Source organism: Akebia trifoliata, chromosome 8 (assembly GCF_017979445.1).
Source record: "Akebia trifoliata isolate Shusen 1 chromosome 8, ASM1797944v1, whole genome shotgun sequence".
NCBI classification, from domain to species: Eukaryota; Viridiplantae; Streptophyta; class Magnoliopsida; order Ranunculales; family Lardizabalaceae; genus Akebia; species Akebia trifoliata.
Window position 1 is genome coordinate 2,770,429 of NC_141382.1, and position 27,454 is coordinate 2,797,882.

The following is a 27,454-nucleotide window of genomic DNA, read 5'->3' on the forward strand; positions in this document are numbered from 1 at the left end:
ACTGCGTGCATTCATCATTATTCTAATATTATGAGTCCTGATAATACGACTCGTTAGGTGGCATAATCAAATGATTCCATGACGTGGGCAAGTTCAGGAATCGTAGATCTATATGCCTCGGGATACATCTTATGGAAAAGTGCAATCGTGTATCCCGAGATGTTTAGATCTACAGTACCCAAACTTGTCATGTCATAGAGTCATTTGAGTATGCCACCTAGTGAGTGATATTATCATGACTCTAATGTCATATCAATGTGGGTATGGGGTTTATGTGGATGTCATTGTCCACGTGGCCAACTAAATGGTTTACATCAGCTCTCCACCTGGCAGAAAGCCCCATGCAACTGCAGCCTTCCTCAATACATCGACTGCTTTTCCTCACCAAGTGATGCTCTGAGATCTTCGAAAGAGAAAAAAAAAATACATATATAATATATCTTCTTTTCTCATTATAAATCTCTGTGTCCTCTCTAATGGCTGTCTTTTATCATCTATTCTCCTTCTACTCTTTTTCTTCATCCCAAAATCACCATGACAAGACCCACCGAGTCAACCACTGCGATTCATCACCTTCTCGTCCTATCTGTTCTTCTCTTCTCTCACACATGGCTCCAAGTCAAAGCCACTCCACAAGAACTCCTCAAAGGCTTCTCTGTCACTCCAGACTCATCTATCTCATCCTTCCAACCTCTCCTCACTGATCCAACTGGAAATTTCTCATTTGGGTTCTTGCGAGTCCAACGATCCCAACTCGCTCTTTCCATCCTCCACGTCTCTTCCTCTGAACCTATTTGGCTCGCCAACACGAGTACCTCTGTTCGCTGGTCTAAACCCACTCAACTCATCTTCAATGGCAGTCTCGTCTTGTCCGATTCACGCTCGGGGGTATTTTGGTCAACTCGAAGCGAGGGTGATCGTCTGCTTCTCCTCAACAACTCTAATCTCCAAATACAAAAGCTTGATAATTCCCACTCTGTTCTTTGGCAAAGTTTCGATTTTCCCTCTGATACCCTTTTAGAGAATCAAAACTTCACATCTTATATGTCTCTTTCTTCTTCAAACGGGGCTTTCTCTATGAGATTAGGAGACAATTATTTGGGCTTATTTTCGAAATTCAATCGAGATTCAAATCAGATTTACTGGAGACACAGAGCCATGGAAGCAAAAGCAGAAATCGTTAAAGGAGAGGGACCGATTTATGCTCGAATTACCTCAAATGGGTTTCTTGGGATGTTTCAAACAGAAAAAGCTCCTGTCGACGTTCTTCCTTTCGGGAGCTATCAGAGACCCATCGCCGGAATCCGGCGACTCAGGCTGGAATCCGACGGAAATCTCAGAGGGTATTTCTGGAACATGTCACACTGGGTTAACGATTTCCAGGCAATTTCAGACGAGTGCGAGCTTCCAAGTTCGTGTGGATCGTACGGTCTCTGTAGACCTGGAAACGGTTGTGTTTGCTTAGATAATCAGACAAAATATCGTTCCGGCGAATGTTTTCCGGCGGAATCGGGTGATTTCTGCGGTGAAAGAGAGAAAATTAAAAATGGGTTTTGGATTTTGAGGAGGAGAGGTGTTGATTTGCCTTATAAGGAGTTGATGGGATTCGAAAAGATGGGATCTTTGGATGAATGCGAGAGTTCTTGTGAGAGGAACTGTACTTGTTGGGGAGCTGTGTTTAATAATGCATCTGGGTATTGTTATAACTTGGATTATCCGATAAATACGTTAGTGGGTGTTGGAGATCAGAGCAAATTAGGGTTTTTCAAGGTGAGAAGAGTTGCAGAGAAGAGAGAAATGGGTTTTGTAATTGGTGTTGTTTTGTTAGTTGGGGCAGTTTTAGTTTTTATTGGTGTTGTTGGGTTTGGAATTTTTAAGATTTGGAGAAGAAAGAAAGGGATGGACATGTTCACGGAGGATGGTTTGTCTCCTGGTCCTTATAGGGATTTGGCTTCTGCAAGCTTTCGATCTTTGGAGCTCTGTAAGAGATGAAGAAACACAGAGATTTTCTTTGAAGTTTCATACAGTTTAAATTATAGTTGAAAGATTTCAAAAATGGATTCTGTTCACGGCTTGTACATCAGTTTAACTTTGTTCCTTTTTTTTCAAGAAAATGCTGAAGTAACTAAAATTGACTTCGTTTGGGACATTGCTGACGTGGATGTGTTTATAGAGTAGAGCAATAGATGCTTTTCATCGAGATACAAGTCAGAAATATCTATGGTTATGTGCACACCAATGTCCCAAACGATGTCAATTTAAATGTTACTCCAGCACGACTCTTTTTTTAATCAATTTTTTTTTTCATCATTAATAACCTAGTGATCATAAACTGCGCCTAAAAAGTAGCCCAATTTTTTAATCCGAATAAGCTTTGGGCTATGGGTTATAGCCCATTTAATAATTAATGATCGTAATCTGGGCCTAAACATTAGCCCATTTTCTAGAAAACATAAAGATCCAAGTCCAGCCCAAAGCTCAGCATTAGGTCTCTCTATATGTGTGAGGGGAAACGGTTTGCAGTGGGTTTCCCTAATTGCCAGAGCTCTCTATAACTACCCATTCAAATAATTCCCGAATCGGCCCTTCAATCTATTTTTGAAAGATTTCAAAATGGATTATTTCATGGCTTATGTAGATAAAAAAATTTGCTCTACCTCGGGATCCTCACTGATAAAAGTACTCTCCGTTTTCTGTGCTCCTGAGAGGACTTGCTACAAAACTACTTTGACGCCCAAGTTAGAATTTCTAGCACAAGAAGTGTAGAGTATTTTTAGAGAGGGAATTGCATGCCTTTTTGGCGTGACGTGCCTTTGTATTTATAGGGATTTTTGCCCTTAGATTTTCCTGGATTTTCTCTATGATTCTCGTCTGAGTGGTTACGCCCGTTCAAGGATTTGCCATGATTTTCATGAAAGCAATTACACATTCTGTGTCTTATGGGGTTTGTTCCGAGCTCCATACTTTTGAGACCTGGCAAACCGTCTTACCATTAGGTTGGATGATCGGTTAGGTCATCATGTAATTCGGTTCTTTAGCTAATATTCCTCGAGATTGTCACGTGTCACTTGCTCAAGAAATATCCTCCTAAACGTTATTTATTTTACAATACCTTTTTTTATATTTGAACAATGATGAAGTGGCCTCTGTAGACACCCCATTTTCGCCTTAAAATAATGCAGAAAATAAATACCTTTTTTTTATTTGAACAATGCTGAAGTGGCCTCTATAAACACCTCATTTTCGCCTCAAAACAATGTGGAAGAAAGAACAGTCCAAGAGAGCATTTTCGCCTCGAAACAATGCGGAAGAAAGAACAGTCCAAAGGAACAACACGCAATGCCATTCACACCTTAACATTGAATAGTGGTGACTTTTAAACTCATGAAGACGAGGTCCAACTCAAGAGTCTCGCACTTGTCTACAACCTCAAGATTGGACCTCACATCGCACACTTTGATATCATGATAAGTTTGAAATCCAACTCAAAACCAATTGACAATGAGTAAATAGGCCTAAGAGCTTATAAGAAGAGAAACAAAGCAATGCATATCTGATGTGGGATTGAACTCAACACAATATTCGATTTTGGGTGTGGGGAGCTCAGACTCCTTTCCTGGAGCACAATACACCTTGGTGTAAGGAGTTCTACTCCTCCTTCGTCCACATGTAGGGAGCCCAGCTCCCTTGGCCAAATCCACATTTTTTTAAAATCATGATAACGAGCTGTCTTGCTTTTTCAAGTCTAATCACAATATTCATTATTAGGCTCATTCATCGATCCACCTTGTGATCTCTAATAATATTTATTAGATGTTATAATATTTTTTTACAGGTAGCAGGTATGCTTATCTCAAGATGACACATGCATGTTATTGCATAAAATCATATTTTTTTTGTTTCTATCTACACTCCCATTTAAAACTAATGGATCTGCTTGGTAGAGCTTTCATGCATTATGCTAAGAGAGAGAGAGAGGAAAATCAAAGGAAACTTCTTAAAAGCTTAGACATATAAGAGAAGATTAATATAAATCATTTAGTTAACTTTCCTACCATAGACTTGAATACTGAATCACTATAATTTAACCCCAAGGGCTTGGCTTGGTCTAGTGGGCAAGCCAAGCCAAGCCTTGATAAGCTCCTCAGGAAGGGTAGGTACAGTATTCGAAACCCATGAAACAATGAATTCCTTGGGCCACCGTCTAAGGTTCGATTGATCCTCGACTCAACTAGTTACATGTACGACTTTCCAAGTGGACAGTGCTTACAACCGTGGGATTAATCTCACCAAAAAGGTGGGGATACCCATGATAAGCAATAAAAAGAAAAAAAGAATCACTATAATTTCATTTGAATAACAAATCTACAATAATAAATATCTTATCGACGTGCAATGGAGCAGGTTTGGTAAATAATTGAGAATCATTGATAGAATGAGGCTTAAGATTACCAAATGCATGAGTTGCCCAATTATATTGTAGGGCTGTTATAAACAATCAGATAAACTTGTGGAGGATTTCGAGCTCATTTTGAATAAGGAATCTCAAGAGGTGAGCTCGTTTATTGATTCAAAACGTTCGATCTTTATCTCCTTTTCTTAACAAAGAGAGAACTAGACCTAATAAAGTCTTCGACCCAGCAAGCAGGGCTTAGTCGGGTCATGTTGTAGCGCACCAATAGAAAATGTAGGTCAATACGTGAAGATTGAAAGCCGTAGCACACCAATAGCAAGCCCTAACCCCCAAGCGTGGGGTGGAAGCAAATCAGGTTATTCCTTTTGGGACCAATAACTAGTTATTTTGGTAACAATTTAGGGAGAGTTCGTATCAAACAAGGGCAGCTCATCTAAGAGATGGCCATATAGAAAGAATGAAGATCATCCCAGCAGCTTTGGGCAATGGCCCATTTAATAACATAATGATTATAATATGGGCCTAAAAATTTACCCATTTTATCACCCAATAGGCTTTGGGCTATGGCCCATTTAAAACCTTATGATCATTATATGGGCTCAAAATTAGCAATTTTTTCTATTCCAAAGTCCAAATCTCTCTCTCTCTATCTCTCTGGGTGTGTGAGGAGGGAAATATGTTAGGGTTTGCAGTGGGTTTCCCACCAATTCCATTAATTGCCAGAGCTCTCCCTACCCATTCGAATAATTCCCGAATTGCCCCTTCAATCTTCACCAAAACCCCAACAAAAAACCTCAGAAATCGGAGAAGATTTGTGGTTTTTGCTGAAGATAATAATGGGTTAAGCAAGGACTCAAAGAAGAGAGAAAATGGAAACAATGGTGAAGAGGATTTGAAAAGGGATCAACAGCCTTTATTCAATCTGAAGTGGAAAGATCTTCTTGACCCAAATCCCGATAACATCCTAGCCATCGGATTAACGGGTCTCCTCGCATGGGCAAGTGTTCAAGTCCTCTGGCAACTCTTCTTCATCTCTCTTGCAATACTTGTAGCTGCTCTCAAGTACTCTTTCATTGCTGCTTTTCTTATCTTCATTCTTATTACCCTTCTTTGAGTGTAAATTGGTTCTGCTTTAGAAATTATATATAGTGGTTGATGGGTACTTCTCTTTACATTGTATATTGGTTTGTTGCCTTGTATGTATATCCCATCTTTTTTATTTATTTATTATTTATTTTTATTTTATATAATTTTCAATCCTAACTAATTAACTTTTACCATTTTTTTAAAAAGAAATTTGGGAATTTTGAGGAGATGGAATGTGACCCATATGGTATAGAACCCAATAAATTTTAAGGTCTCTCTAAGGTGGGTATATTTAATCCATTAATTTTTATTTTTATTTTTGTTCTTTGTGTTCTAATGAAATCTAACATCTTTATAGTAAGTAGCGTTGGAAATCCATAGATGATGAATTCTATTGTCTTATGATGCCGAGTTTGCCTTACCCACACAGATGTTGAAAAGCCCTATGTGCAACTGGTTGAGTCGAGGGTCAACTGGACCTGGAGGGTGGCCCTAAGGAATTCATTGCTTCGTGGGGTTTCAAACACTTGACCTACCCTTCCTGAGGAGTTTATCAAGCCTCGGCTTGCCACTAGGCCAACCCCTTGGGGTTACATACTTTAGAGGTTAAGTTCTACACTTAAAAGCATAATATCTGGAATCCCAGCTTGCCTGCAGGACTCAGCACTTTGCTTGACTTTTAGAATCCGAGTTTCCACCCAATTGGATTCTATTCATTTCAAGATCATGGGATTTGGTTTGGCATTGAGAAAAAAGTTAGATTCCACCTGACTTGGTAAGTAGGAGAATCTATATGTTTAGAGTATGGGATTCTACTCTATCATGAAATTTCACCCAATTTAGAAAATGCAAGATTCTACTTGACTTTAGGGAATGTGAGATTCCACTGGACATATAGTATGCAATATTCTACTTGAATTTAGAGGATATGAGCTTTTACTCATGGTGGGAGACTGGGAGTGGGATCATCACCGTAGTAGGAACGGGAATTAAAAATCCCATTCATAATATTGTGATTCACATGGTGTCTATTGGACTGTACAAGGTGGATTTTTCCCAACTTACATGTCGACTCCTCTCAACTTCTTGGGTGTTTATATCTAGCTGAACTTATCTCTAGGTGACACGCGCCCATGCCCAGTCTTTGTTTAAGTGTGATAGGCTTGCACTGCAGAGAAGTGTATTTGGTAACCCAACTCTTGTCAATATGGAGATTAGTGCATGAAGAGAAGCTTTTCGTTCTTTCTTCCATCATGGAGTTTGCATGTTATATCTAAAGATATTGAGAGTAGCCAAAGTAGTGAAGTAAAAGGGACAAGTATTAGGGATTCAAAACATTTGTTGCAAGTGCGTTGCTTAGTTGGTTAAGTCTATGGGTGATGATAACAAGAGCAATCTGGCCAGCATGAGTTACTAATCTCATTAAAAAACATGTATTATTAAAAAAAAAAAAGCAATATTTGTTGATGGCTAATTGGATATAGCAAATATTTGTGATACTAGTGACGTAGTAAATGGTATCAAATGAGGGATAGTCAGCATCAAAACAGTCATGTATGAGGTAAAAAATTACTGGCCAAGTCACTTATTAAAGTATTTATCAACATGTACCTGTTTTGGTATTTATTTCTTTTTTACCAAAAACAGGTATACGCTGCTTGGTAGCTTTTGCAATTTTACCTTTTTTTTTGCCTTCTTGTGAACCTCAAATAAAAGACTGTCTTTTGCAAACTTATGAAAAAACCATAATTATATTTAGGATTTAAGATTTCTCAAGAGCTTGAAAATAAGGGGATAGAATTGGGTACATTTATGAAAAACATCAATCAATTTACATGAATTTGAAAAGAAAGGGTATAAAGGTGATTCTAGTTTAATATTATAACATAGATATCCATCTTGGTAAAAATAAATAAATAGCAAAATGGGCCAATAATTTCGGCGAAGTAAACTTTTGGTGACTTTTCCAAAACTTTCTCTTGCCAAATTATTCCCAAACCCCGACTTTGTCACTATGATTATAAGTAATCAGCTATTGTACTATAATGCAAAGTAGAAACAAATAGGGGGATAAAGAGTCTCCATTTGTGTACATATGGCACACTCAGATTCATTTTACAGCTTAGCACAGATTTTTATTAACAGCAACGTTCAGGTTTGTATAGAGTAGAAAGATTATATGCACCTTTTCCACATCTACTTTTAAGTAATCAAATGTCGGTCCTTTTTTTTTAACCCCTTTTGAATACAATGGAATGGTTAACTGAACAACATAAAGTATCATCAATTGATCGTTGAGGAAACAACCTTAGAAGATTCCTGAGAAGCCGGTCAATCCCAATGCTTTCTATGCTCCAATCAGACAAACTACTATAGAAATCCTCACTTGTAAAATACTTCATCACGAGGAAGTTAACTGTTGATATTTAGTCTGTAGAGGGGTCTTCTTGTTCAAGATAACGGGAAGATGTTTTTTCGAATCTTTTGTTGCATTGATGAGGATGACCAAAAACACATCGAATTCAACATCGAAATGATGTGTGACAACGCTTCCACTTTTTATAGAGTTGAAATGGATGTGAACCTCTCACTTTTCCCACCACTCAAACGATGGCACGATATTTTCGGTAACTTGACCCTTGGTGCCATCTGAGTTCGCCATGGGTGGTGAATATCATTTTCGAGTATCTGACTCTGACTCATTCCTCCTGCAATATAATTTTATCGACTCTTAATTGTAAAATAAAATAATGTCAAAAAAAATATGGCAAATCATTCTATTTAACTGAATAAGAAAAAAAAGCATGACTAAAATGATCTTATCTTTTGTCTAATTCCATTTCATATGTAATTGGATTACCTGTAATTGGATTCCTGATTGTGTCACCACATGGATTCGCAGCTTTGAAAATGCTATTCACAGCTTTTCATCTACTAAGGTACAAAGGGTTCACATCCTCCATCTTGGATTTGTTCTTGTCCATCTAGAATAGATCCTCCACAAACAAAATCGCACATGATACAATGGAAGAACACAGCAGATCTTGAATACAGGATCACAATCCTGAAGCCAACTCGTCTAATAGCGTCAACCAAGTTAATTGGCAGTTAGGCTGCCATTAAATCGTTAAGACCCTTCATCGTCAAAATTACCAATAATCCTCACAAGAACATGAACCGTCTCGGAAATGGTGGAATCTATTCCTATCTCTAATAACAATCTCCCTTTGAGTAACTTTGGACATGAACTTAGTAAAAGTATGACAGTCCCCACAAATACGAAGGTTCTTCATAATCTGGATTAGTGTCCCGTGTGGTGTGTTCAAGACACCATAAGCAATCGCAAGCTTCTCACTGTGATATAGGAGCACATTCTCCTTCTGCTCCTCCTCCACATCATGAAGAACGAAGCTTGTGTCGGGAACATAACCAGTTGCCATTAGTAACCTGTAAAACTCCTTCAGTGTCGAGTTAATCGCCTCTGTTTGGTCATGGGTCTTATCCCCATTGACGAAATAATGCAGCTTATTCTTGACCTGGATCCAACTAATTCCCGGTTCCTTGGTCACACCCCGATCTCTCATCAACTTCCGTACTCCCTCCACTTCGTCCCACATGCCTAGAGATGCATAGATGTTTGACAGCAAGACATAGTTACCAGAATTCTGTGGATCCAATTCAAACAGCCTTTCAGCGGCTCGTTGGCCGATCTCAATGTTTCGATGGATCCTACAAGCACCAAGAAGAGCCGCCCACACCACAGAATCGGGTTCAATTGGCATGTTATCAATTAATGTCTCAGCTTCAGAAAGTTGCCCGGCCCGGCCAAGAAGGTCCACCATACAAGCATAGTGTTCCTCCACTGCCATGATTCCATAATCTCGGCTCATGGATTTGAAGTAACTCCACCCTTCATCAACCAGCCCTGCATGGCTACAAGCACATAAGACACTCACAAAACTGACTGGGTTAGGTAGGACACCTTCAGCCTTCATTTCTTCAAAGATCTCCACCGCTTCTCTTCCAAACCCATTTTGGGCACAACCAGCTAAAATTGCATTCCATGTGATTACATCACACTCGGGCATCTCCTTAAAAACCCAAAGTCCATCCCTGCAGCCACACTTAAAATACATTGTAACGAGGGCATTGCCCACAAAGATATCATAATCAAGTCTGAGTTTAAATATCAAGCCATGGATCTGTTTGCCAAGCTTTGTCGCACCGAATCTTGCACATGCACTGAGCAGACCAGTCACAGTTGATGACGTTGGTTTAATCCCTGAGGCCAACATGTCCAGAAAAAGTTCAATGGCCACATCTCCATGCCCGGCTTGCTTATAAGAAGATATCATAGCAGTCCAAGAAACAACGTCACGTTTAGGCATCTTTCTGAAAATGCTACGGGCATCATCTAACATGTAATTCTGAGAGAGCCCTGAGATCAGAGAGTTCCAAGACACAGTATCCCTCACTCTCATTGTATTGAAGACTTGAGAAACATCTTCCATGTTCTTGCACTTAGCATACAATGAGATCAATCCGTTTCCGACAAATGGGTTGAATTGGCATCCAACTTTAACAGCAAGTGAGTGTATCTGTCTACCCATCTCAAGATCACCAATGTTTGTACAAGCGAAGAGAGCACTGGTGAAGCTAGAATGACTTGGCACCATTCCTGATCTATGAAGCTCAGATAACAGCTTCAATGCTTCCTCGTTCTGCCCCTTCTGTGCAAACCCAGATATCATGGCTGCCCAAGAAGCAGAATTCCTCACAGGCATCCTCAAAAACATCTCGGTTGCTTCATCAAGCATACCATTTTGGGCATACCCGGCAACCATGGCATTCCATGTGATCACATTTGGGTTTGGGATCTCTTCAAATATACGTCTCGCTTCATGAATCCTCCCATTCTGAGCATACCCAGTCATCATTGCTGTACGGGAAGCAACATATTGTTCTGGAACTCTGTCATATAGTGCAATTGCTTCGTCCAATCTACCACTCTGAGAGATGGCGGCAATCATTGTGGTCCACGAGAATTCGTTTCTCTCGGGCATGTCCTCGAAGAATCGTACCGCTGAATCTAATGCCCCGGTTCTCGAATAAGAATTCAAAATTGCAGTTCCAACAACAACATCTCTCTCATAATTAGTCTTGATAGCTAGTGTTCTTAGAATCTCAATCAAAACTAAATTGTTCAAACCCGTGATTGCTGAAAGGGCGACAACAAAGATTGACTGGTCAGGTAACAATCCACCACAATGCATCTTCAGGAAAATATCCCATGCTTCCTCATAGTCATCAATCTGAACATACCCATTGATCATAACCATCCAAGATACTAAATTTCTATGTTGCATCTGATCGAAAAGCTCACGAGCTTCTGTCATCCGACATCTATGGCTATACCCAGTTATAACTGTGTTCCACGACACAATATTCCTATCAGGCATTTTGTCGAACAAACATCTAGCTGAATCCAAGTCACCATTCTGCTCATACCCACTAACCATAGCGTTCCAAGATACAATATTTCTCTCTGGCATCAAATCAAACAATTTCCGCGCTTCTTCAATCATCCCATTCTTTGCATACCCGGTAACAATTGCAGTCCAAGTTCTTACGTTCTTCCCAGAAAATATGTCAAAAAGCGCTCTTGCCTCATCAATTCGTCCATTCTTAGAATACCCATTGATCATGGAATTCCAAGTGAAGGAATTTCTTTGAATCATTTCGTCGAACACTTGCCGTGCTTCTTCGATTCTTCCGAGTTCGCCCAACTCTTGAATCTTTAAGTTTAAGAGATAGAGTTCGTTCTGTGAGGTCTGGTGAATCGGAAGAGTCGAAACAGAGAGAGACCCAAAGTGGCGAAGGCGACAATGAATCATTGAACATGTTGACCATCTTCTGCATCTCAGTAAAACCATTAACAGATCTTTATTTGCTTTGATGGGAGTGGACACACCAGTTGTGCCAACTATTTAGAGGTTTCCCTTCGTTGAGTTGACTCGGAATACGTCGAAGTGCAAATAACAGAGTTTGGTCGTGATTCACTTGTCTCTCAGGCGGCCTTGTCTAAGGGGGATACACTACTGTGCGCCTCAAATTAGAGTCACTCGCGACTCATAAGTTAGACAAGCCCCTTCATTTTCTGGTGAATATTTAAGATAGGACTGGGCATGATCCGAAATATATCCGAAAAAATATGAAAAATTGGATTTTCGGATTGAAATCTTATATTTGAAATAATTTTGGATTGGATTCAGATCAACTCTAATCCATTCCAAAAAAAGCCGATCTAAGCACATTTTAATACTTCTTTATTATTATTTTTAATTTCATATATATACATATAGATAAAACGTTTTAGTCTTTTTGATTTTCCCTTATATTTGTAGTTGGAAAGTAAATTTAAACAAAAAAAATTATATGCTTTTAAAAAAAAAAACCTTGATCATTCGAAAATAAGGCATGATCAAGTCGATTTCGGATTAAAGATGAAATGAAACAGATCGGATTTGATTCACATATTCATTAATCGGATTGGGTACATAATTAAAAAAATTTGGATCGATACTTAAGTAGTATTGATCCGATATCGAATTGATCCGTTGACGGTCCTAATTTAAGACATCACCCTATGTTTTTAAATTGATGACATATCCCTTAGACCGCGGTCTTCACTTATACATAATAGAAATTGATTTGAATACCCTCATTTTTCAACTTCAACTTTGCTTTTTTATCCCCTTAAAGACAAAATATTAAGATTGAAGACACAAGTTCAAATCTCATTGTTGATAGAGATGATTCAATAAATCATCTTGTTATTCAAGGATGAGTGGGATGTTCAATGTGAATTGCCTCGTGCACTATCTCGTTTAACAAACAAAGATGATCGATGAAATTTTGAAAATCTTGATCAAGTCAAGAAGACTTGACCAAGTCAATAGGAATTTTATTTTTTTTATTAAAATAATTGTTTTAACCAGTCATGTTGGTAACTCACCGTGTATCTTTCACATTCATTCTCCAACTTAGTCGATATTTAATATATACATTGAAACTTACGTGGATTTTTTAGTAGATATTTTAAGTAGTGGATAGTAAAAGTACCTATGTGATACATTTTCTTAGAGATTTTTTAAGAGCTCCATTGGAGTTGCTCTAAAGGTTGAAGGTGAGGGCATTTATGTAATGTTTATTAGTAATATAAATAGAGTTGTGTTGGGGTGTCACCAGATTTACTGTGATTCTCACAATTCTGACGTGGACATGCATACATAACCGTAGATGGTTTTTACTCGTATTGCAAGGAAACACATCTATGGTTATGTGCATATCCACGTCAGACTTGTGAGAATCGTAATAAATACTTTTTTGTCATTTTCACATTTTCTATATAAATAACATTGGGGCCAAAGAATAATGCTGAAGTGACCTTAAGATTGTACATCATATCGCACTTTCTTGTCGTGGAAGTGTGTAGGAAGTTGGAATCATAGATGCTTTTCATCGAGATATGAATAGAAAACAACTATGATTCCTACTAGGGTTATTCATAATGAACAATTCACAGTACAATTCACACTAGACTCGTGAAATATAATGAACCCAATGAATAATGTTAATTTAATTTATTTTTCACATAACCCTCCATGTTTTGAAGTATTTTAGATATCTTAACCAAGTTTTCAAAACTAATTGTATGCCCCCTTTGACCTTGGTCTTTTTTAATAAATTAATAAACGATTATCAAATGCCTTCATCTTCAACTTTAAATAAATCTCTTTTGTACCTTACTCTTCACTTCAACCTTCAAATGCCTTTATCTCTATCTACCCCCACGAATCGGGTTCATTCTAGAATGTTAAACCATGAATTGCAAATCTGAATTTGGATTGAACAAACTTACAAATCAAATGACATAGATTCCTACACACTTCCATGTCAAGAAAGTGCGATATGAAGTACAATCTTGAGTTCCCTCCAACACTTGGGTGCGAATCCATTTGGGTTGTCTCAAAATTTTCAATAAACAGGACATTTTAACACGTGGCATATGAAGAAACCACCAATAACCTGTCACCCCGGTTATTCTGTCACCTTTATGACATTCATCATTCATGCTGATATTCCTCGAGATTCAATAGAAATTATCGATAAACATCAAAGGCTTATGGTTGGAGATGACGATTTGCCCGATCTAACGGTAACACTTGAGGTTGAGAAGCAACTAACTTTCTTCGCGGTTCACACACTGAAGAATCAAAAATCAAATCCTCACTAAAAAATGCTCTCTATCTCTTCCAGCTTCGTCTGCCATGACCAATTTGTCCTTCACAGAAACCCTGGATTTCATCTCTGCAACAGAAGAAACCCTAATTTTCTCCCAATTCGATCGTCTTCAAGCTTGCAGGAGATCGAGAAAACGCCAAGTTCGAAAGAGAGAGATTTAGATTCAGAACTCTACGCTTCCATTCCGTTCCCTTCGATCAAAGCTGCGAAGAGGGTCGTATTGGTGAGGCATGGGCAGAGTACCTGGAACGAAGAAGGTCGGATTCAAGGGAGCTCAAATTTCTCAATTCTCACACAGAAAGGCGAAGCTCAAGCCGAAACATCTCGGCAGATGCTTTTGGACGATACCTTCGATGCCTGCTTTACTAGGTTTGTTTCTTCTGCAACAATTAGGTTTTGTTCCCATCGATTATGATTTATAATCTTGAATCCGAAGTTCAGTTTACGTTTCAAATTTCAGTCTTTTTTACAAAAAATGTTAAACGAGGGATTGTTATTTGTTCCAGTCCCCTTGCTAGATCTAAGAGAACGGCTGAGATTATATGGGATGCTCGCAAGGAGGAGATGATTCCAGATTCTGATCTGAGGGAGATCGACCTATATTCGTTCCAAGTTAGTTTAGCTTCGAAAATCCTCTTTCAGAAAAATATATATAAATGAGAAGAAGAAGGGAAATTACCCACCAAAAAAAAAAAAAAGTGGAGAAAATTTGTGACGAGTAATGCTAGAGTGACTGTGCTGAACACTGAGTTCCACACTGAGCTGATTTGGAGGTATGCATGGAGCCATATATGCTTTTCACTCGTGTCTCGAGGAAAAGCATCTATGGTTCGTGCAACCTCCACATCAGCTCAGCTTTGAACTTGATACATACGAGTGAAAAGCATCTATGGTTCCTTGCACATCTCCTTGTCAGTTCAGTGTACGCAGTGTTGTAAGAAGTCACTTAAGCATTTTATATTTGTGAAACTCCCGTTTCAGTGCACTTTTCATTTTAATTTTGAAAATGTTGGTAAATTACCATTTCTGGGATTATTATTTTTTTTACCAAAGAGGAAAAAACTGTTCTAATTTAGTAAATATCCCTTAATATTTATTATTAAAAATCACTTTTTGAGAAGGGTATTTTTTTTGTAACTTAACTTAATATTTCCTATTCAGTAAAAAATTAATTCAGAAAATGGCAATTTACTGTTTTCAGAATTACAATGAGTTGTGGCTGAAATGGAAATTTCACAATTTTCAGTGAACGTTTTGCTAAATCAGCCAAAAACAATTGGGCTTAGACTCCATAGCTCAGTTGGTTTGACACACTGCAAGCAACTTTGAGGTTGTGGGTTCAAGTCCGGCTTACCCATCAAAAATAAAAATCAGCCCAAAAAAAAATAATAATAGTAAATAAATAATATATATATATATATATATATATATTTTGTAGAACTTATTAGGAATTTTAATATATTTGATGTTCCAAAATGATAGTTTTTGTGGTTATTGATTTGGTTGATGGAATTAAGGGTCTTTTGAAACACGAGGGGAAAGCAAAATTTGGTGAGGCTTTTCGCCAATGGCAGATAGATGCTTCAAATTTTAACATTGATGGCCATTATCCTGTGAGAGAGCTATGGGCACGTGCTAGAAACTGCTGGACTAAAATCCTAACTCATGAAGGCAAATCTGTTCTTGTTGTTGCTCACAATGCCGTTAATCAAGCTCTCGTTGCTTCAGCAATTGGTACTTTTCCTCCCTCTTATTGTTGTCAAATCGTTGAACATGCGAATATTCACCCTGAAATTATTTTTCCCATCGTTTAGGATTGGGCACCGAGTATTTCAGAATTTTACTTCAGAGCAATTGTGGTGTGAGTGTTCTGGATTTTATTCCACGAGCTGAAGGAGGATCTCCACATATTTGCCTTAATCGTTTAAATCAGGTGCATACTCCACATATACATTGGAACTTCAAACTTTAGTTTACTTAATCTTGTCTAATATATATACATGTAGATTTGGGTTGATGAAAATAGGTTGGGAAGGGATATCCAGTTTTAGAATATGGAGTCATGCCTGTTCTCCAAACAAAGAACTTTTGGATGGAGATTATAACACCAAGTAATCACAGTTGAGTTTTATTCCATTGTTGTTTTCTGGTGCATTGGCGGCGAAAGGAGTAGGGGTGCTTTTTGAAACATTGTTAAATATATTGAAGATATAGCCTTGGCTTGTTTGAAAGGCTTTTGTGGAAAAATGTAATTTATTAGGTGATGATCTCTATGCCTTTTTCATTGCTATTTGAACATGAGAAATAGGACACTCATCGAGTAGCTGGTTTGCAGTAACGTATAGCAACTATGTGAAGCATTGCACCTTTAGAATTTCATATCCATTATTTGCTCTTCAAATGTTGCAGAAGCATGAGTGATAGTTTTAGTACCACTTCATAAAGTGACACAATTAGTACCGCACCTGGAGAGACATCAATTACTTTCCCTGACTTTTACAAACTTGTCAACTCACTTGGAATTTGCGTGAATCAATCTGAATCCAAGTGTGTAACATCCAGGCACGAGTAATTTTGATGAAACCTTATGCCTCCTAAAAACAACTATCTACCCTATCGATGATTAACCATCCAGGCCTGAACAATTTTGAACTTCATCAAGTTGGATATTGATGGGAAATTTCTAATGTGTGTAACATTTGATTATTATATATTTTAATCATTTACGAAGTCCATGGTTATTTAACCCATAGTTACAATTAATTTACAGTAGTTAGAAAGCTTAAGGGTCGTCAATTGCATTTGAGCCAGGTACCTAATGGTATAGTGTATGACACTGAATGGTCCCCTATCTAATCAGCGTTAATTAAACTACTTTGATACTCCATGCACTATCGTATACTAGTTCAGTTAAACTTAACTAATTGGGTCAAGGACAAATACATTGACCAAAAGAGGATTTGAAGGAACTGAAACAGCTTCTAGTATGTGCCCAAGAATGGGGTTGTGGCACTAATGTAAAACTTCGGATTATTAACTTCTGACCATCCAAAAGAAAGTGATAGATTAGATTTTGGACTACTTAATCTAACCAAACATCTTGCATAGAAAATCTCTTTGGCGATCCTCCTCAAAATGTGGCTCGTGACCATATTGGACAGGCATCACAGCACATTTGGGATCCAAGTCATAGGTCAAATCTGTGGATGTCCAGAACCCAAAAATTCTTCCATATATAGGCTTTTGTTTCATTAATGGAATTATATTCTGAATTTTTTATTTTTTCATCATTGTCATGTACTTTTCTTAATGTCAATGGTGCTGCATTATGGTTCTGTTGCAGACCCCAAATTCACCTATAGCACCAAAAAGTTCTGGAGGTAGAAAAGCTAGTAAGCGGATCATACTTGTCTGTCATGGATCCACCCAAAGCAATGTTGAGGTATGAAACAGGTGATCCTCTTCCTAAGCATCTGTATTTATATTTTAGATGAATGTACTGATTTCTGCATTCCACCAATCTTCTTTTTTCTGGTTTGATTTTCCCCTCCTGTAGATGGACGATAACGTACCAATATGTCTCAACATTTCTTAGTTGAGTAATTTGGTTAATTGATGATAGTTTGACGTTAGAACTCAGTAACTTTGTTCTACTATGTTTCTGGAATCCCTCAAGTAAAATGTCAACCCATATAAGAGGTTTAGAAACCCCACGAAGCAATGAATTCCTTGGGGGCACCCTCCAGGGTCCGATTGACCCTCGACTCAACCAGTTGCATGTAGGACTTTCCGAGCGGGCGGTGCGTGTCACCATGAGATTAGTCTCTTATATATATATAAGAGGTTTAGACCACTGATTGAAGGGGCCAACCTTGGAGATCTCATGGCCCCCCAAAATCACAATGATTCAATTCTAATAATCCATTAGATTATTTTTATCCTTGAAGTGGCGTCGTAATCCACTTGGGTCCCGTTTTTTTCGAATCAAATTTCTAGATAGGTTAATTTTGAAGTCGTGTGTGATGTGTTACACATGTATTACAACGCAGTTTTACACATGATCTATCGTAGAAAGAGGTTCCTGGTGCATGGCTTCTAAATTTCTTTATTTCTTTTTGAAATAAAACTCAGACCTTAAGATCATCCCTAGTGTTTCTACAGGATACATTTCCCAAATCAGGGGACGGGCCAATGAACATGCTGGGGATAATACAGGTAAGGCATCTTTATCAATTGCCTATATAACGTACTAAGTCTAATGGGGTTTTCTAATCTAATTTTCTTTATCAACCGCAAATATGCCAGTCTCAAAAAACTGCAGAGTTACTTCTAGATTTGAAGGCGAGCTCCATAATTTGTAGCCCTCAGATCGCCTCAGTTGAGACAGCCAGGACCATCTCCAAGGTAAATTCATCCTCTATGATCTTAAATCAATTACTCCTATTCTCTGTTGAAGAATTAATTTCTATTTGAAAATTCTTCATTTATTCCAACTGGGCAGACTTGATTGTAGGTGCAAGAAGCTGCAGATTGCTTGGGTGCTGACTGTGTGCCCCGATATGTGGAGATGAAGCCACTGAATGACCTAGAAATTGAACCCATCCTTCAAAAATCAAAGGCAAGAAACCATAATTTAGTATCCAGATACAATTTTCTTGCTGAACGTAGTATTTTCTAACCAAGTATAAGAAGGTTTTATTCAACTAGAAGCTTGGATAGTCTTTCTTGTTTAGTAATCCTAATATTGAAGGTTTTTTTTTTTATATATAAAAAAAATGAATTCTCCTCAGGTTCCATAAAACCAACTTTCTCAAGTGTTTGACTTGGTTATTGAGCCGTCTCTTTTTGTAACTTACTATGACAGGATGGGTTCGAGTTTTCTCTTATTCAGCCTGGTTGGTTAAATGGTTTAGATGATGAAGTCACTTCAGCAATATGGAATCAATCCGAAAAAGCCTGGAAATCAGTGCTTGATGTATTATCCGATGAATCTGAGCCAGAAGCAAATTTAGTAGTTGTTGGACATCCTGCAATTCATATTGGATTGATCGGGCACTGTTTGAATTTGACAAAAGAATGGATGGGATCATTTCATCTCGATGCTGGTAGCATCAGTGTCATTGATTTCCCTGATGGGCCCACTGGAAGAGGTGTTATTAGATGTGTCAATTACACTGCCCATCTAGGTAGGTGGTCGATACCTGTAACAAGATCGACGGTGGATGATGAAGAGTTCTAGTTGTAAATATATCCTGTTTAATTAAGACTGTAAGTGATGGGGATTCCTCAGAATGCCTGTATTAAGTTGATAATGTTGTCTCTGGAAATACACTTCACCCGCTATATTCAATAGTCATACTTCTGTATGAATGAGTTCTTATTTTGTCGATGTGGTTGATTGGTGTAATAAGTTGGATTGATTATTCCAAGGGGGAGATAACAATGAAAAAAAAAACAAAGTGGATACGGACACATTAATGAAGTGTAATGATTTTCTAACACCCTCATCAAAGAATCATAGATCATTTGCCTTGAGATACATAGAATCATAAATCTGATTCTTGTGTATCTCGATGCAAATGATGTACGATTATAATGAAGAGGGTGTAGGGGGGCGTCATATTATCATGACTTTAATGAAAGAAGTGATTTTGTACAGAGTGGAATGGAGGAATATAACTTATTTAACCATCCCAAGAATTTGGGATGAGACTTTGATGATGATGAAGATAATGATATTTTTGAAAAGAGTCAATTTAAATTGACTTCTTTCAAAACTGTGTAGATAACAACAATATATTTTTCCTCAAGATACTAGCCAAAAAATCTATGGTGTTTTGCCCACTTTCATATCATAAGCAAGTAAGTTTAATATTTTTCATTTTAAAAAGAATTGTGATAATCGGACTATACCACGTGGCACACCAATCAACTCTCATGAAGTAACACATTTTGGGAGCCACAAATCTGAATGCCTCGAGATACAAAACTAAACTTTCCCATATAACCATATAACCTGAGACTTATTGATCTATGGCTCCCGAACATGTTACGTCAGGAGAGTCAATTGAGTGTGCCACATGAGGTAGTTAGATTATCATACCTCTTTTAAAAATTATCATTATGAGATTTCACAAAATTCTCGATTAATCAATTATAAGAATCCATGCGTCCTCTGTGTGCTCTCAATACATGAGCTCATGTGAGTTATTTGCGAGTCCGAATTTTGTTTTTTTTTTTAAATAAAAAATAAAAATAGATCTGACCTTGACCTTGACCCGGGTTTGGACTGTTTTCAGGGTTATTATGGTCCTTGGGAAAAACGAACATCTCGAAGATTATTAACTAACGGTCTGCACAGTGGGACGATGTAACGAGAGTTTCTTTTGAGGCTTTCACAGGTTAGGTCTGGAGGACCAATTATCGAGTTCGAGAGAGTGCGAAAATGGCAGCTTCGATTGGTCGAAGATCCGCATATCTGCGAATCCTCTGGAGAACGACGAACAAAACAACGAACATTTCACCACCAACTTCGATTCGATCGAATCTTATGTTTCAGCAGACTCGAATTTCTCCTCCTCATCTTCGCTCTCCTGCAAGGTACCTACCCATCTCTCCTTCTCCTTCTAATGGTAATTCTCTCCTTCTCTCTCTCCTCCTTAATGAATTTTTTTTTCTATCTATTTTTTTTTAACTGTGGAAGATTGCGAAGAGAGTCTTTGTTGTTGAACACTCTTCTACCAGTTCACAGCGCCATTGCATCCGCTTGTCTTGTTTCCAAGCTCCCCAACGAAGCCAGCACATCCACTGAAGGTCAACTTTTTATTCTTTATTTCTAAATTTTATTCATGTAAAATTTAATAAAATTCCTGAAATTAAAAACAAATCTTCTGTTGGTTTCTTTAATTATATATTCATAATCACACCTCATGAAAGATTACAAACTCTTTAAACAATCCCAAACAAGAAAAAGAGTGAAACATCAATGACCAAATCAATCTCAATTCCCACATCAATTCTGTGGGTTTTAGGGTAAAATGAATTCCAAGCACTTTTAAAATGTACCCATACTTGGTTTAACAGTAAAATATATCTGGAGGGGATAGATGAATGTGTGAAGAGGGTTTGTTCAGGTGTTGAATTAAAGTAGGCGCTTGAACTGTTAGGATTCTACTGAAGTGTTAAGACCCAGAAATTCAATGGAGTTTTTAACTGCAACCTAAGATTTTGAAGGAGCAGTCTTTAATGGCAACCAAAGGCTTCTCTACTCGGTCCTCCTATATTATTGTATAAAAGAGCGGATTAACTATGTATGAAAACAGAGGAGGAGCATTAGCAAATTCATGTTGGCTTGTTTGCAGTGGTTAGTACGTTTGTTACTTCAGTTAAATAGGTATCAGTAAGATTGTAAATCGAATGATAGGACGGTGGACTGAAAGAGGAAATGTAGTTACCCCTCCAAACTACTAGATTCGATCCATGACATTGTTCAAAGAATTGATGGTAGATCCCGCCAAAGTTCTTCAAAACTTCTGTAGATTAAAATGCTAAATCCTCACGTAATTGCATTGTGATTCTTGAATTGTTGCAAGAGAAAAAAAGGTGAGCACTTTGAGGGTGGTTTAACTCATAACGACCATGTTGAGGAGGTTTCTTCCTAACTTTGGAACTGAACAACATTTGAGTCCTCTATTGGGATCATCTTGTCTCATAGATGAGGTAAAACATTCTAACAGACCTTTTCAAATGTATATTCTTCCTTACAGACCCTTATTTAACTTGTTTCCTTACAATAAGGAAATAACGCCACCTGAATCATAATCCTATCCTCCTCATTCTTGTTCTGCTTCTCATAATGTGGACCCTTATGATTTGAATGCCAACTGTTCTAGTTCCTTCTTCTCTCTCTATATATATTTTCCGATTTTAGCTTGCCACATACAGTAAATGTATCTACACTAGGGAGATGTAGATCCTACCTATTCAAATGGACTTCTGGTGGTTGTAGGCTATGAGGCTTTTCAGTCATTTCTATGTGGATCTGTAATTATTTTATTTTGGTTTCATTATTCTGTCCAAGTTCATTTCTTTATGCACATAATTCATTGGAACTAGGGCAGGTTTTGGATATTTTTTTATGTAATTAATTAATTATATTTTTTTTTCTTTTTAAAAGTTGTTATGCACTCATTTATATGAAATTACTCATTACAGCTTTCAGCTTTAAAGCAGAACTTAGAGAGGGAACATCACTGATAGATAATAGCATAGTGGGTGGATCAAACCATCTCAGTTGATTTTCCCTAAGCTTATCACCTATTAAGATGACTACAATTTCATAATTCATTTATTTCTAATTTTATCTATTATAGTCTTCCCACTTATCCATCTGAACATCCTATCCTTTTTCTATGCTCGTAATCAGCTATAAAGCATAGCTGGACTTATTTCCTTCCTGTACAGTTTTTCTTTTTAGTTTGATTATTTGAAATGCATCGGTAACATATTTTTTTTATAAGTATTGGTTACATAGCTCTTGGTAGCACATTTTATTCCATATGTAGAGAAAAGTAATTCGTTCATGTATTTATTAAATACTGAAAATGTATTCTAGTAAGTCTCTTTGGAGGATCTCTTGTCTCCTAGTAATAAAATTTCTTCACTTATCAAAAAAGAAGAAAATCATGTGAAAGGCATATAATAGGAATAATAGCTGAACACGAGGTAGATGATAAATTAAATTTTTTCTTCTAAATTTTGGTGTTTTGACCACAAAAGAGTATAACTCTTTGAGCACCATGTCCAGCAGAGCCAGATTTGCAGAAGAAGATGGACCTGCCTTGTTTAGGTTCACCTTGATAGGCCTCTGTATGCAATTATGAATCGTCTGGGTTGACCCACTCGGTTGTCTTGAATGAAAAGCATCTCTGATGTAGTTTGGAGGATCCCAATACATTTACTAGATATAGGTCGCTTCATACATCTTCTTGCACACCACCGGCTACTTTTCATGTCACAAGTTGACCATATTTTCCAGTCGGATGCACGATAACGAGTCCTCAACTATTCTTCCCAGCATTACTGTCCTTACGGTGTTCAATGCCATGGCTATGGATGACTCAGTCGCTGAGATCAGGAGACTGAACTTCTCAATTTTGAAAACTGGTGTTGTGATCATAACATGGACATTCTCATTTATCAGTAAGGATGATGTTGAATGCTTGATTGCAAATTTGAAAAGCCTTGTGTTAGATAATATTTATATGTTTCTTCATATGCACAACTATATTCAATACCACACAAAATTTTGATTCTAAAATCTTCCTCTTCAACTTCAAGATCAAGACAACTCTTGAGTTATGAATACCTTTGCATCCTAGACTATATTTGTTTCCGACAGACCTTTAGTGGTAATATAACCAAATTGTTTTTTTTTTTTTTTTTTTTTGCTTTTCTGAAAAGTAAACTTAACCAAATCAATTGACTTATTATGTTTCAAGTTCTCTTGATGGACTGGAACTGCTAGATTCATCCAAAGTGGTGAGCCCTGTAGCTTATTATCGACTAGGGAGTAGTAGAAAATGGTTGGATTATAATATAACTCCCCATTACTTGTTCAAATGTTGAGGTGCTTGTGCTTGCAACGAAAACTGACTTTTTTATTCTCGGAATGGCAGGTAGATTTGCTAACTATCTGAGTCCCATCTAGAAGCGATGGGTTCCAAACAGGTTATCATATACCACCACCTTTGAAAAGGTCAACCAGGACACGCCTTACTCTCCCCTCTTTAGTTACTTTTCAACACCTCTGTTATTTTTCCAAATCTGGAATTAAATATGGGTAATCAGTCAAGTGATAGATTAAAAATGGTTCTGGTGCTTTGAGTTTTACGTTATTGCTTTGTAGTTCAAAGGAGCACACTAGGAATTTTGTTTCAAATTTTTGCACTTGTCTTCAAATTAGCTAATCTTGTGTGATTCCTTTAATTAGCAAAGTTAGCTATGCAAATCTGTTATATTGATTGATGCATGTTTTCATTTCGGTATGAGGGAAGTACTAATACGTTAAAGTAGGCACAAATCTATTGTTTAGTTATTTATATGGAGATGCTAAGTTCGATGTTATAGCAATAAACTAGCACTCTGCAGGGAAATTCCTGAAAGGTTAGGAATTTAAAGGTTGCTTTCTTTGATTAATCTGTGATAGTTTACAAAGAACAGGTATAACATCTACCAAGCATCAGAGCTCTCACTTCTTTTATAAATAAATATTTTCATTCTAGAGAATCCAGTTAGGACAATAGAGAGTACTATAATTTTATATCCTCTTCTATCTATAAACCAGTTCTAACGTGTTCTTAACTGAGATCGATTTATGACATGATATACAGGGATTCGATGACACATTAAGGGCAGCCCAAGGTAAAATGTTTGGGTAGTACTGTAGTGCCATACCCACTTTGCACAATACAAACTGAGCAAATCGATACATGTTCTTCCCCACATCGACCCCAAAAATGCTTACTCTTCTCTGTTTTTATTGCCAAACTTTGAACAATGCTAAGAGTACCATCGTCCCCTCCTTACTTTGAAGCTCTCTGCCTTCCTCTTTCAACCATGTTAGGCGTCATCGACCTAGTGCTTTGACAAGAAGCAAGAATCAAAAAAAGGAGACAAGGGGTCTTCTTTCTTCAAGTCAAGGGAACTACTAAAAAATCTAGTACTATGATCCATTAACTAAGATTGAAAAAAGTGTCATGCTGGAGTGACCTCATATAGCATATCGATGTGGAAGTGTAGAGAAATCATAGATGCTTTTCATCGTAAAGAGTGAAAAAGCATGTATGGCTCATATACACTTTCACGTCAGGATAGCATTATTGTAGAAAAAAAAAAAAAAAGGCAGTAAGACATCCATTACACACTCCATGATCTTTCAAAGCCATTGTGCCTAACATATAATCAAAAAATTGCTTGCAAATATGGTCATCTGCATTCTTTGTATCGATTTTGTTAAAAAGAGTTGCTTCTATTTTAGTCTAGAATCAACACGCTCAAGTATTGATTAATAAACCATTTTTGAATTTAATATTTCGGTTCAGCAAAAGAAAAAGGCAAACTGGCAAGGACAAAGTGGCCACAACCATAAGCAGTTATTAAGGGCTACTGTTGGTTGCCACGTGTATACTCCTGCACTGGATCCACAACGGAATCCGAATCCTTTAAAAGTTGAAAAAAAAATTGGTAATCATCTTCGACCACAGTGGGAGTCGAACCCACGACCTTTTGATCCGAAGTCAAACGCGCTAATCCACTGCGCTATGCGGTCTTAGATGTCATGATGTGGTAGTATTAATATATTCTCCCAGAAAAAGACACAGATCAGCAATTGTCAAAATCACACTATTCCATCACTCACGGATTCCTTCTGAATTTGCAAATAATGCTCATTATAAATATTTGATTTGTTGATTTTTAAAATTCAGAAAATGTTTCAATGATTTCTTGTAATATACACTTCATGAAAATTGGAAAATACAATGAATAAAGGTTCACAAATTTGATGGTTTTGGCCCATTGAAAAAAATTATTGGACGCTTGGTCCGTTAAATCTTATAGAATTCAACTGTCTTGGATGGTCGAATATGGGCATTTTTAAAGTTGTTGTAAAATGTAATTTTATTTATTTATTTATCCAACACCTACAACCTCTTGCCTTAAATTTTTTATTGTTATTGTCAAATATCAATTGTATTCATCTTCACTTATCTTGTACTTAAACCATTTGTCTACGTGCAGCAATTGATAAGCTTGTTGTTTTTAGAGTGCTGATTTTTTAACTAGGAAGTCTTCACTCAATCAATACTCGGCTGATGTGGCACAGACACAGGATCATAAATATTTTTCCTTGAGATACACAACTGTACTTGTGAAGTCTTTCCAAATAAAAAATCATTATCCTTTTTTTTAATAAGATTAGTAACTACATTCAACTTTGGGATACACACATTTGATATTGCAATGCATCAATCAAGATTAGGTATATTTTTTGAATAATGCTGAAGTGACCTCAGGTTGGAACCCCTCACATTGCACATCTTGACGTGAAAGTATATAAGAATCATAGATGCTTTTCATTGAGATACGAGTGAAAAAACATCTATGGTTCCTATCCACTTTCACATCAAGAAGTGCAATGAAAAGCATCTATGGTTCCTATATACTTTCATGTCAAGAAGTGCAATATGAGGTTCCAGCTTGAGGTCAGTCTAACACGACTCATATTTTTTTCTTCTTTTCCTTGCAATACTTTAATCATTGAAATGAGAGCCTTGAAAAACTTGTATAATATGTCAAATTTGGGCATGTATTTTTCTTACCTCACCTCCTCCTGACATCCAAAATTAAACATGATCAGATGCCACAAGGATATAGATTCTAAAATTTTAACAATTTTTAAGAAGGAAAATTTAAAATATATATTAATTTTCATGGTTGGAATTTAGTTTTAAATCTCGTTAGCCGTTTATTTTCATAACCTTGGATCAAGTCTAAAAATGTTTTTTTCTTTTTTTTTTTTTAGATCAGAATCACCCCCATCAATCCTAGAGGGTCAAGGTGTTATTTTGCCAAATGGGCCCCACCACTCTTAGTAAGATTTGAAGTCTTAGGCATCTCTAGCTGCATACTACAAAGTAAAAAAGAGGTTAAAATGCTAAAATTTAGGGAATATTACTTTTGACGTTGATAAAATCCACTAGTTTTCATTTTTTGAGTTTTTCCGACTAAAATACACGGCAAGATCAACTACAAACTTGACATCACAACGTATCTAAAAATGATTTCAAATCAAAAGAACCATTCTTAATCAAATTTCATCCAAAAATGAAATAAAATATTGAAAAAATTGACATATTATCCATCCATCTTGTTGAAGAGAAGGTCTCATTTGATTGCACATGTTAATTTAGTTGTAACTTAGTAGATGGGATGTGAAAACATATATTTATTAAAATGAAAAAAATAGAATTTATGGATGATAAAAAATGTATAATTGTTTTTAAGAGAAATATATTACTTCAAATAGATAGTTTAATTTTATATCATATTTTATCATTTAATATATTGTAATAGTCTTTTTGCAATTTAAATATTAAGTAAGAATATTTTGAAGATAACACAATAAAGAGCGGTGCTAAAGTGACTTAAAAAAAAACTCAAACGCATAAAACCATTGATTTTTCCTCGAGATACATAAGAAAAAATTTGTGGTTATGTGCACATTCCATGTCAGCTGAGTGTGTTTGAGTATTTTTTAATATTATTCTTTGAGAAAATAAATTAATTAACACAGATAACACAAGAAATGATAAGGGCCTTCATGTAATTTAAAATATTAACTAAAGAGATTTTAAAGACAATAAAAAAAATGGTATTTTGTAATTTTAGAAAGCTAAAGAATTTGTAGGTGTTCTAAGATTAAAATTTTATTAATTTTGAGGAAATTCAAAATGACCTTAATAATAAAACTAATGATAGTCTGACACTCTTTTTTCAGATGCTCCCCGACGGCAATTATAGAATCATAAATATTTTTCTTGTGTATATAGAAGCAAAGGATCTACGATTCTGTGATGAGAGTGTTTGAAA

The 27,454-nt window shown here is 36.8% G+C and overlaps 4 protein-coding genes, 1 non-coding gene and 1 pseudogene across 6 annotated transcripts; 4 read left to right on the plus strand and 2 right to left on the minus strand.

Moving 5' to 3' along the window:
* Window positions 1–397: 397 nt before the first annotated feature.
* Window positions 398–2,069, plus strand: LOC147395444 (D-mannose binding lectin protein with Apple-like carbohydrate-binding domain-containing protein). The gene has a single exon (XM_086452498.1). The coding sequence runs from the start codon at window positions 535–537 to the stop codon at window positions 1,990–1,992; it is 1,458 nt and encodes a 485-aa protein (XP_086308624.1). The 5' UTR covers window positions 398–534; the 3' UTR covers window positions 1,993–2,069.
* A 2,974-nt stretch (window positions 2,070–5,043) lies between these two features.
* Window positions 5,044–5,677, plus strand: LOC147395445 (uncharacterized). The gene has a single exon (XM_086450882.1). The coding sequence runs from the start codon at window positions 5,091–5,093 to the stop codon at window positions 5,526–5,528; it is 438 nt and encodes a 145-aa protein (XP_086307008.1). The 5' UTR covers window positions 5,044–5,090; the 3' UTR covers window positions 5,529–5,677.
* A 1,841-nt stretch (window positions 5,678–7,518) lies between these two features.
* Window positions 7,519–11,758, minus strand: LOC147395446 (pentatricopeptide repeat-containing protein At2g03880, mitochondrial pseudogene; annotated as a pseudogene). Its single transcript, XR_015180631.1, has 2 exons — window positions 8,361–11,758; window positions 7,519–8,208 (listed from the first exon to the last, which is right to left on the minus strand). The product of XR_015180631.1 is annotated as a pentatricopeptide repeat-containing protein At2g03880, mitochondrial pseudogene (transcript).
* A 1,927-nt stretch (window positions 11,759–13,685) lies between these two features.
* On the plus strand, window positions 13,686–19,193 carry LOC147395447 (putative 2-carboxy-D-arabinitol-1-phosphatase). The gene is made up of 9 exons (XM_086450482.1): window positions 13,686–14,173; window positions 14,311–14,416; window positions 15,322–15,538; window positions 15,619–15,737; window positions 17,148–17,246; window positions 17,966–18,019; window positions 18,110–18,208; window positions 18,318–18,422; window positions 18,669–19,193. The coding sequence occupies exons 1-9, from the start codon at window positions 13,800–13,802 to the stop codon at window positions 19,041–19,043; spliced, it is 1,548 nt and encodes a 515-aa protein (XP_086306608.1). The 5' UTR covers window positions 13,686–13,799; the 3' UTR covers window positions 19,044–19,193.
* Window positions 19,194–20,167: 974 nt separating this feature from the next.
* Window positions 20,168–23,830, plus strand: LOC147395448 (uncharacterized). Its single transcript, XM_086450483.1, has 3 exons — window positions 20,168–20,404; window positions 20,508–20,617; window positions 23,482–23,830. Exons 1-3 carry the CDS (start codon window positions 20,250–20,252, stop codon window positions 23,511–23,513), a joined length of 297 nt encoding a protein of 98 aa, XP_086306609.1. The 5' UTR covers window positions 20,168–20,249; the 3' UTR covers window positions 23,514–23,830.
* A 1,229-nt stretch (window positions 23,831–25,059) lies between these two features.
* On the minus strand, window positions 25,060–25,133 carry TRNAR-UCG (transfer RNA arginine (anticodon UCG)). Its single transcript has one exon. It is a non-coding gene; the product is annotated as a tRNA-Arg (tRNA).
* Between the last annotated feature and the right edge of the window lie 2,321 nt (window positions 25,134–27,454).

What these genes read in the sequence shown, in the direction of transcription:
- LOC147395444 (XM_086452498.1), top strand. Translation starts at nt 535, where the DNA reads ATGACAAGACCCACCGAGTCAACCACTGCGATTCATCACCTTCTCGTC.
- LOC147395445 (XM_086450882.1), top strand. Translation starts at nt 5,091, where the DNA reads ATGTTAGGGTTTGCAGTGGGTTTCCCACCAATTCCATTAATTGCCAGA.
- LOC147395447 (XM_086450482.1), top strand. Translation starts at nt 13,800, where the DNA reads ATGCTCTCTATCTCTTCCAGCTTCGTCTGCCATGACCAATTTGTCCTT. An exon ending in TTCGATGCCTGCTTTACTAG is followed by an intron (nt 14,174 to 14,310) that starts GTTTGTTTCTTC and finishes TATTTGTTCCAG; the next exon opens with TCCCCTTGCTAGATCTAAGA. An exon ending in ACATGCTGGGGATAATACAG is followed by an intron (nt 18,020 to 18,109) that starts GTAAGGCATCTT and finishes CAAATATGCCAG; the next exon opens with TCTCAAAAAACTGCAGAGTT.
- LOC147395448 (XM_086450483.1), top strand. Translation starts at nt 20,250, where the DNA reads ATGGCAGCTTCGATTGGTCGAAGATCCGCATATCTGCGAATCCTCTGG. An exon ending in CATCTTCGCTCTCCTGCAAG is followed by an intron (nt 20,405 to 20,507) that starts GTACCTACCCAT and finishes TAACTGTGGAAG; the next exon opens with ATTGCGAAGAGAGTCTTTGT. An exon ending in AGCCAGCACATCCACTGAAG is followed by an intron (nt 20,618 to 23,481) that starts GTCAACTTTTTA and finishes TCGGAATGGCAG; the next exon opens with GTAGATTTGCTAACTATCTG.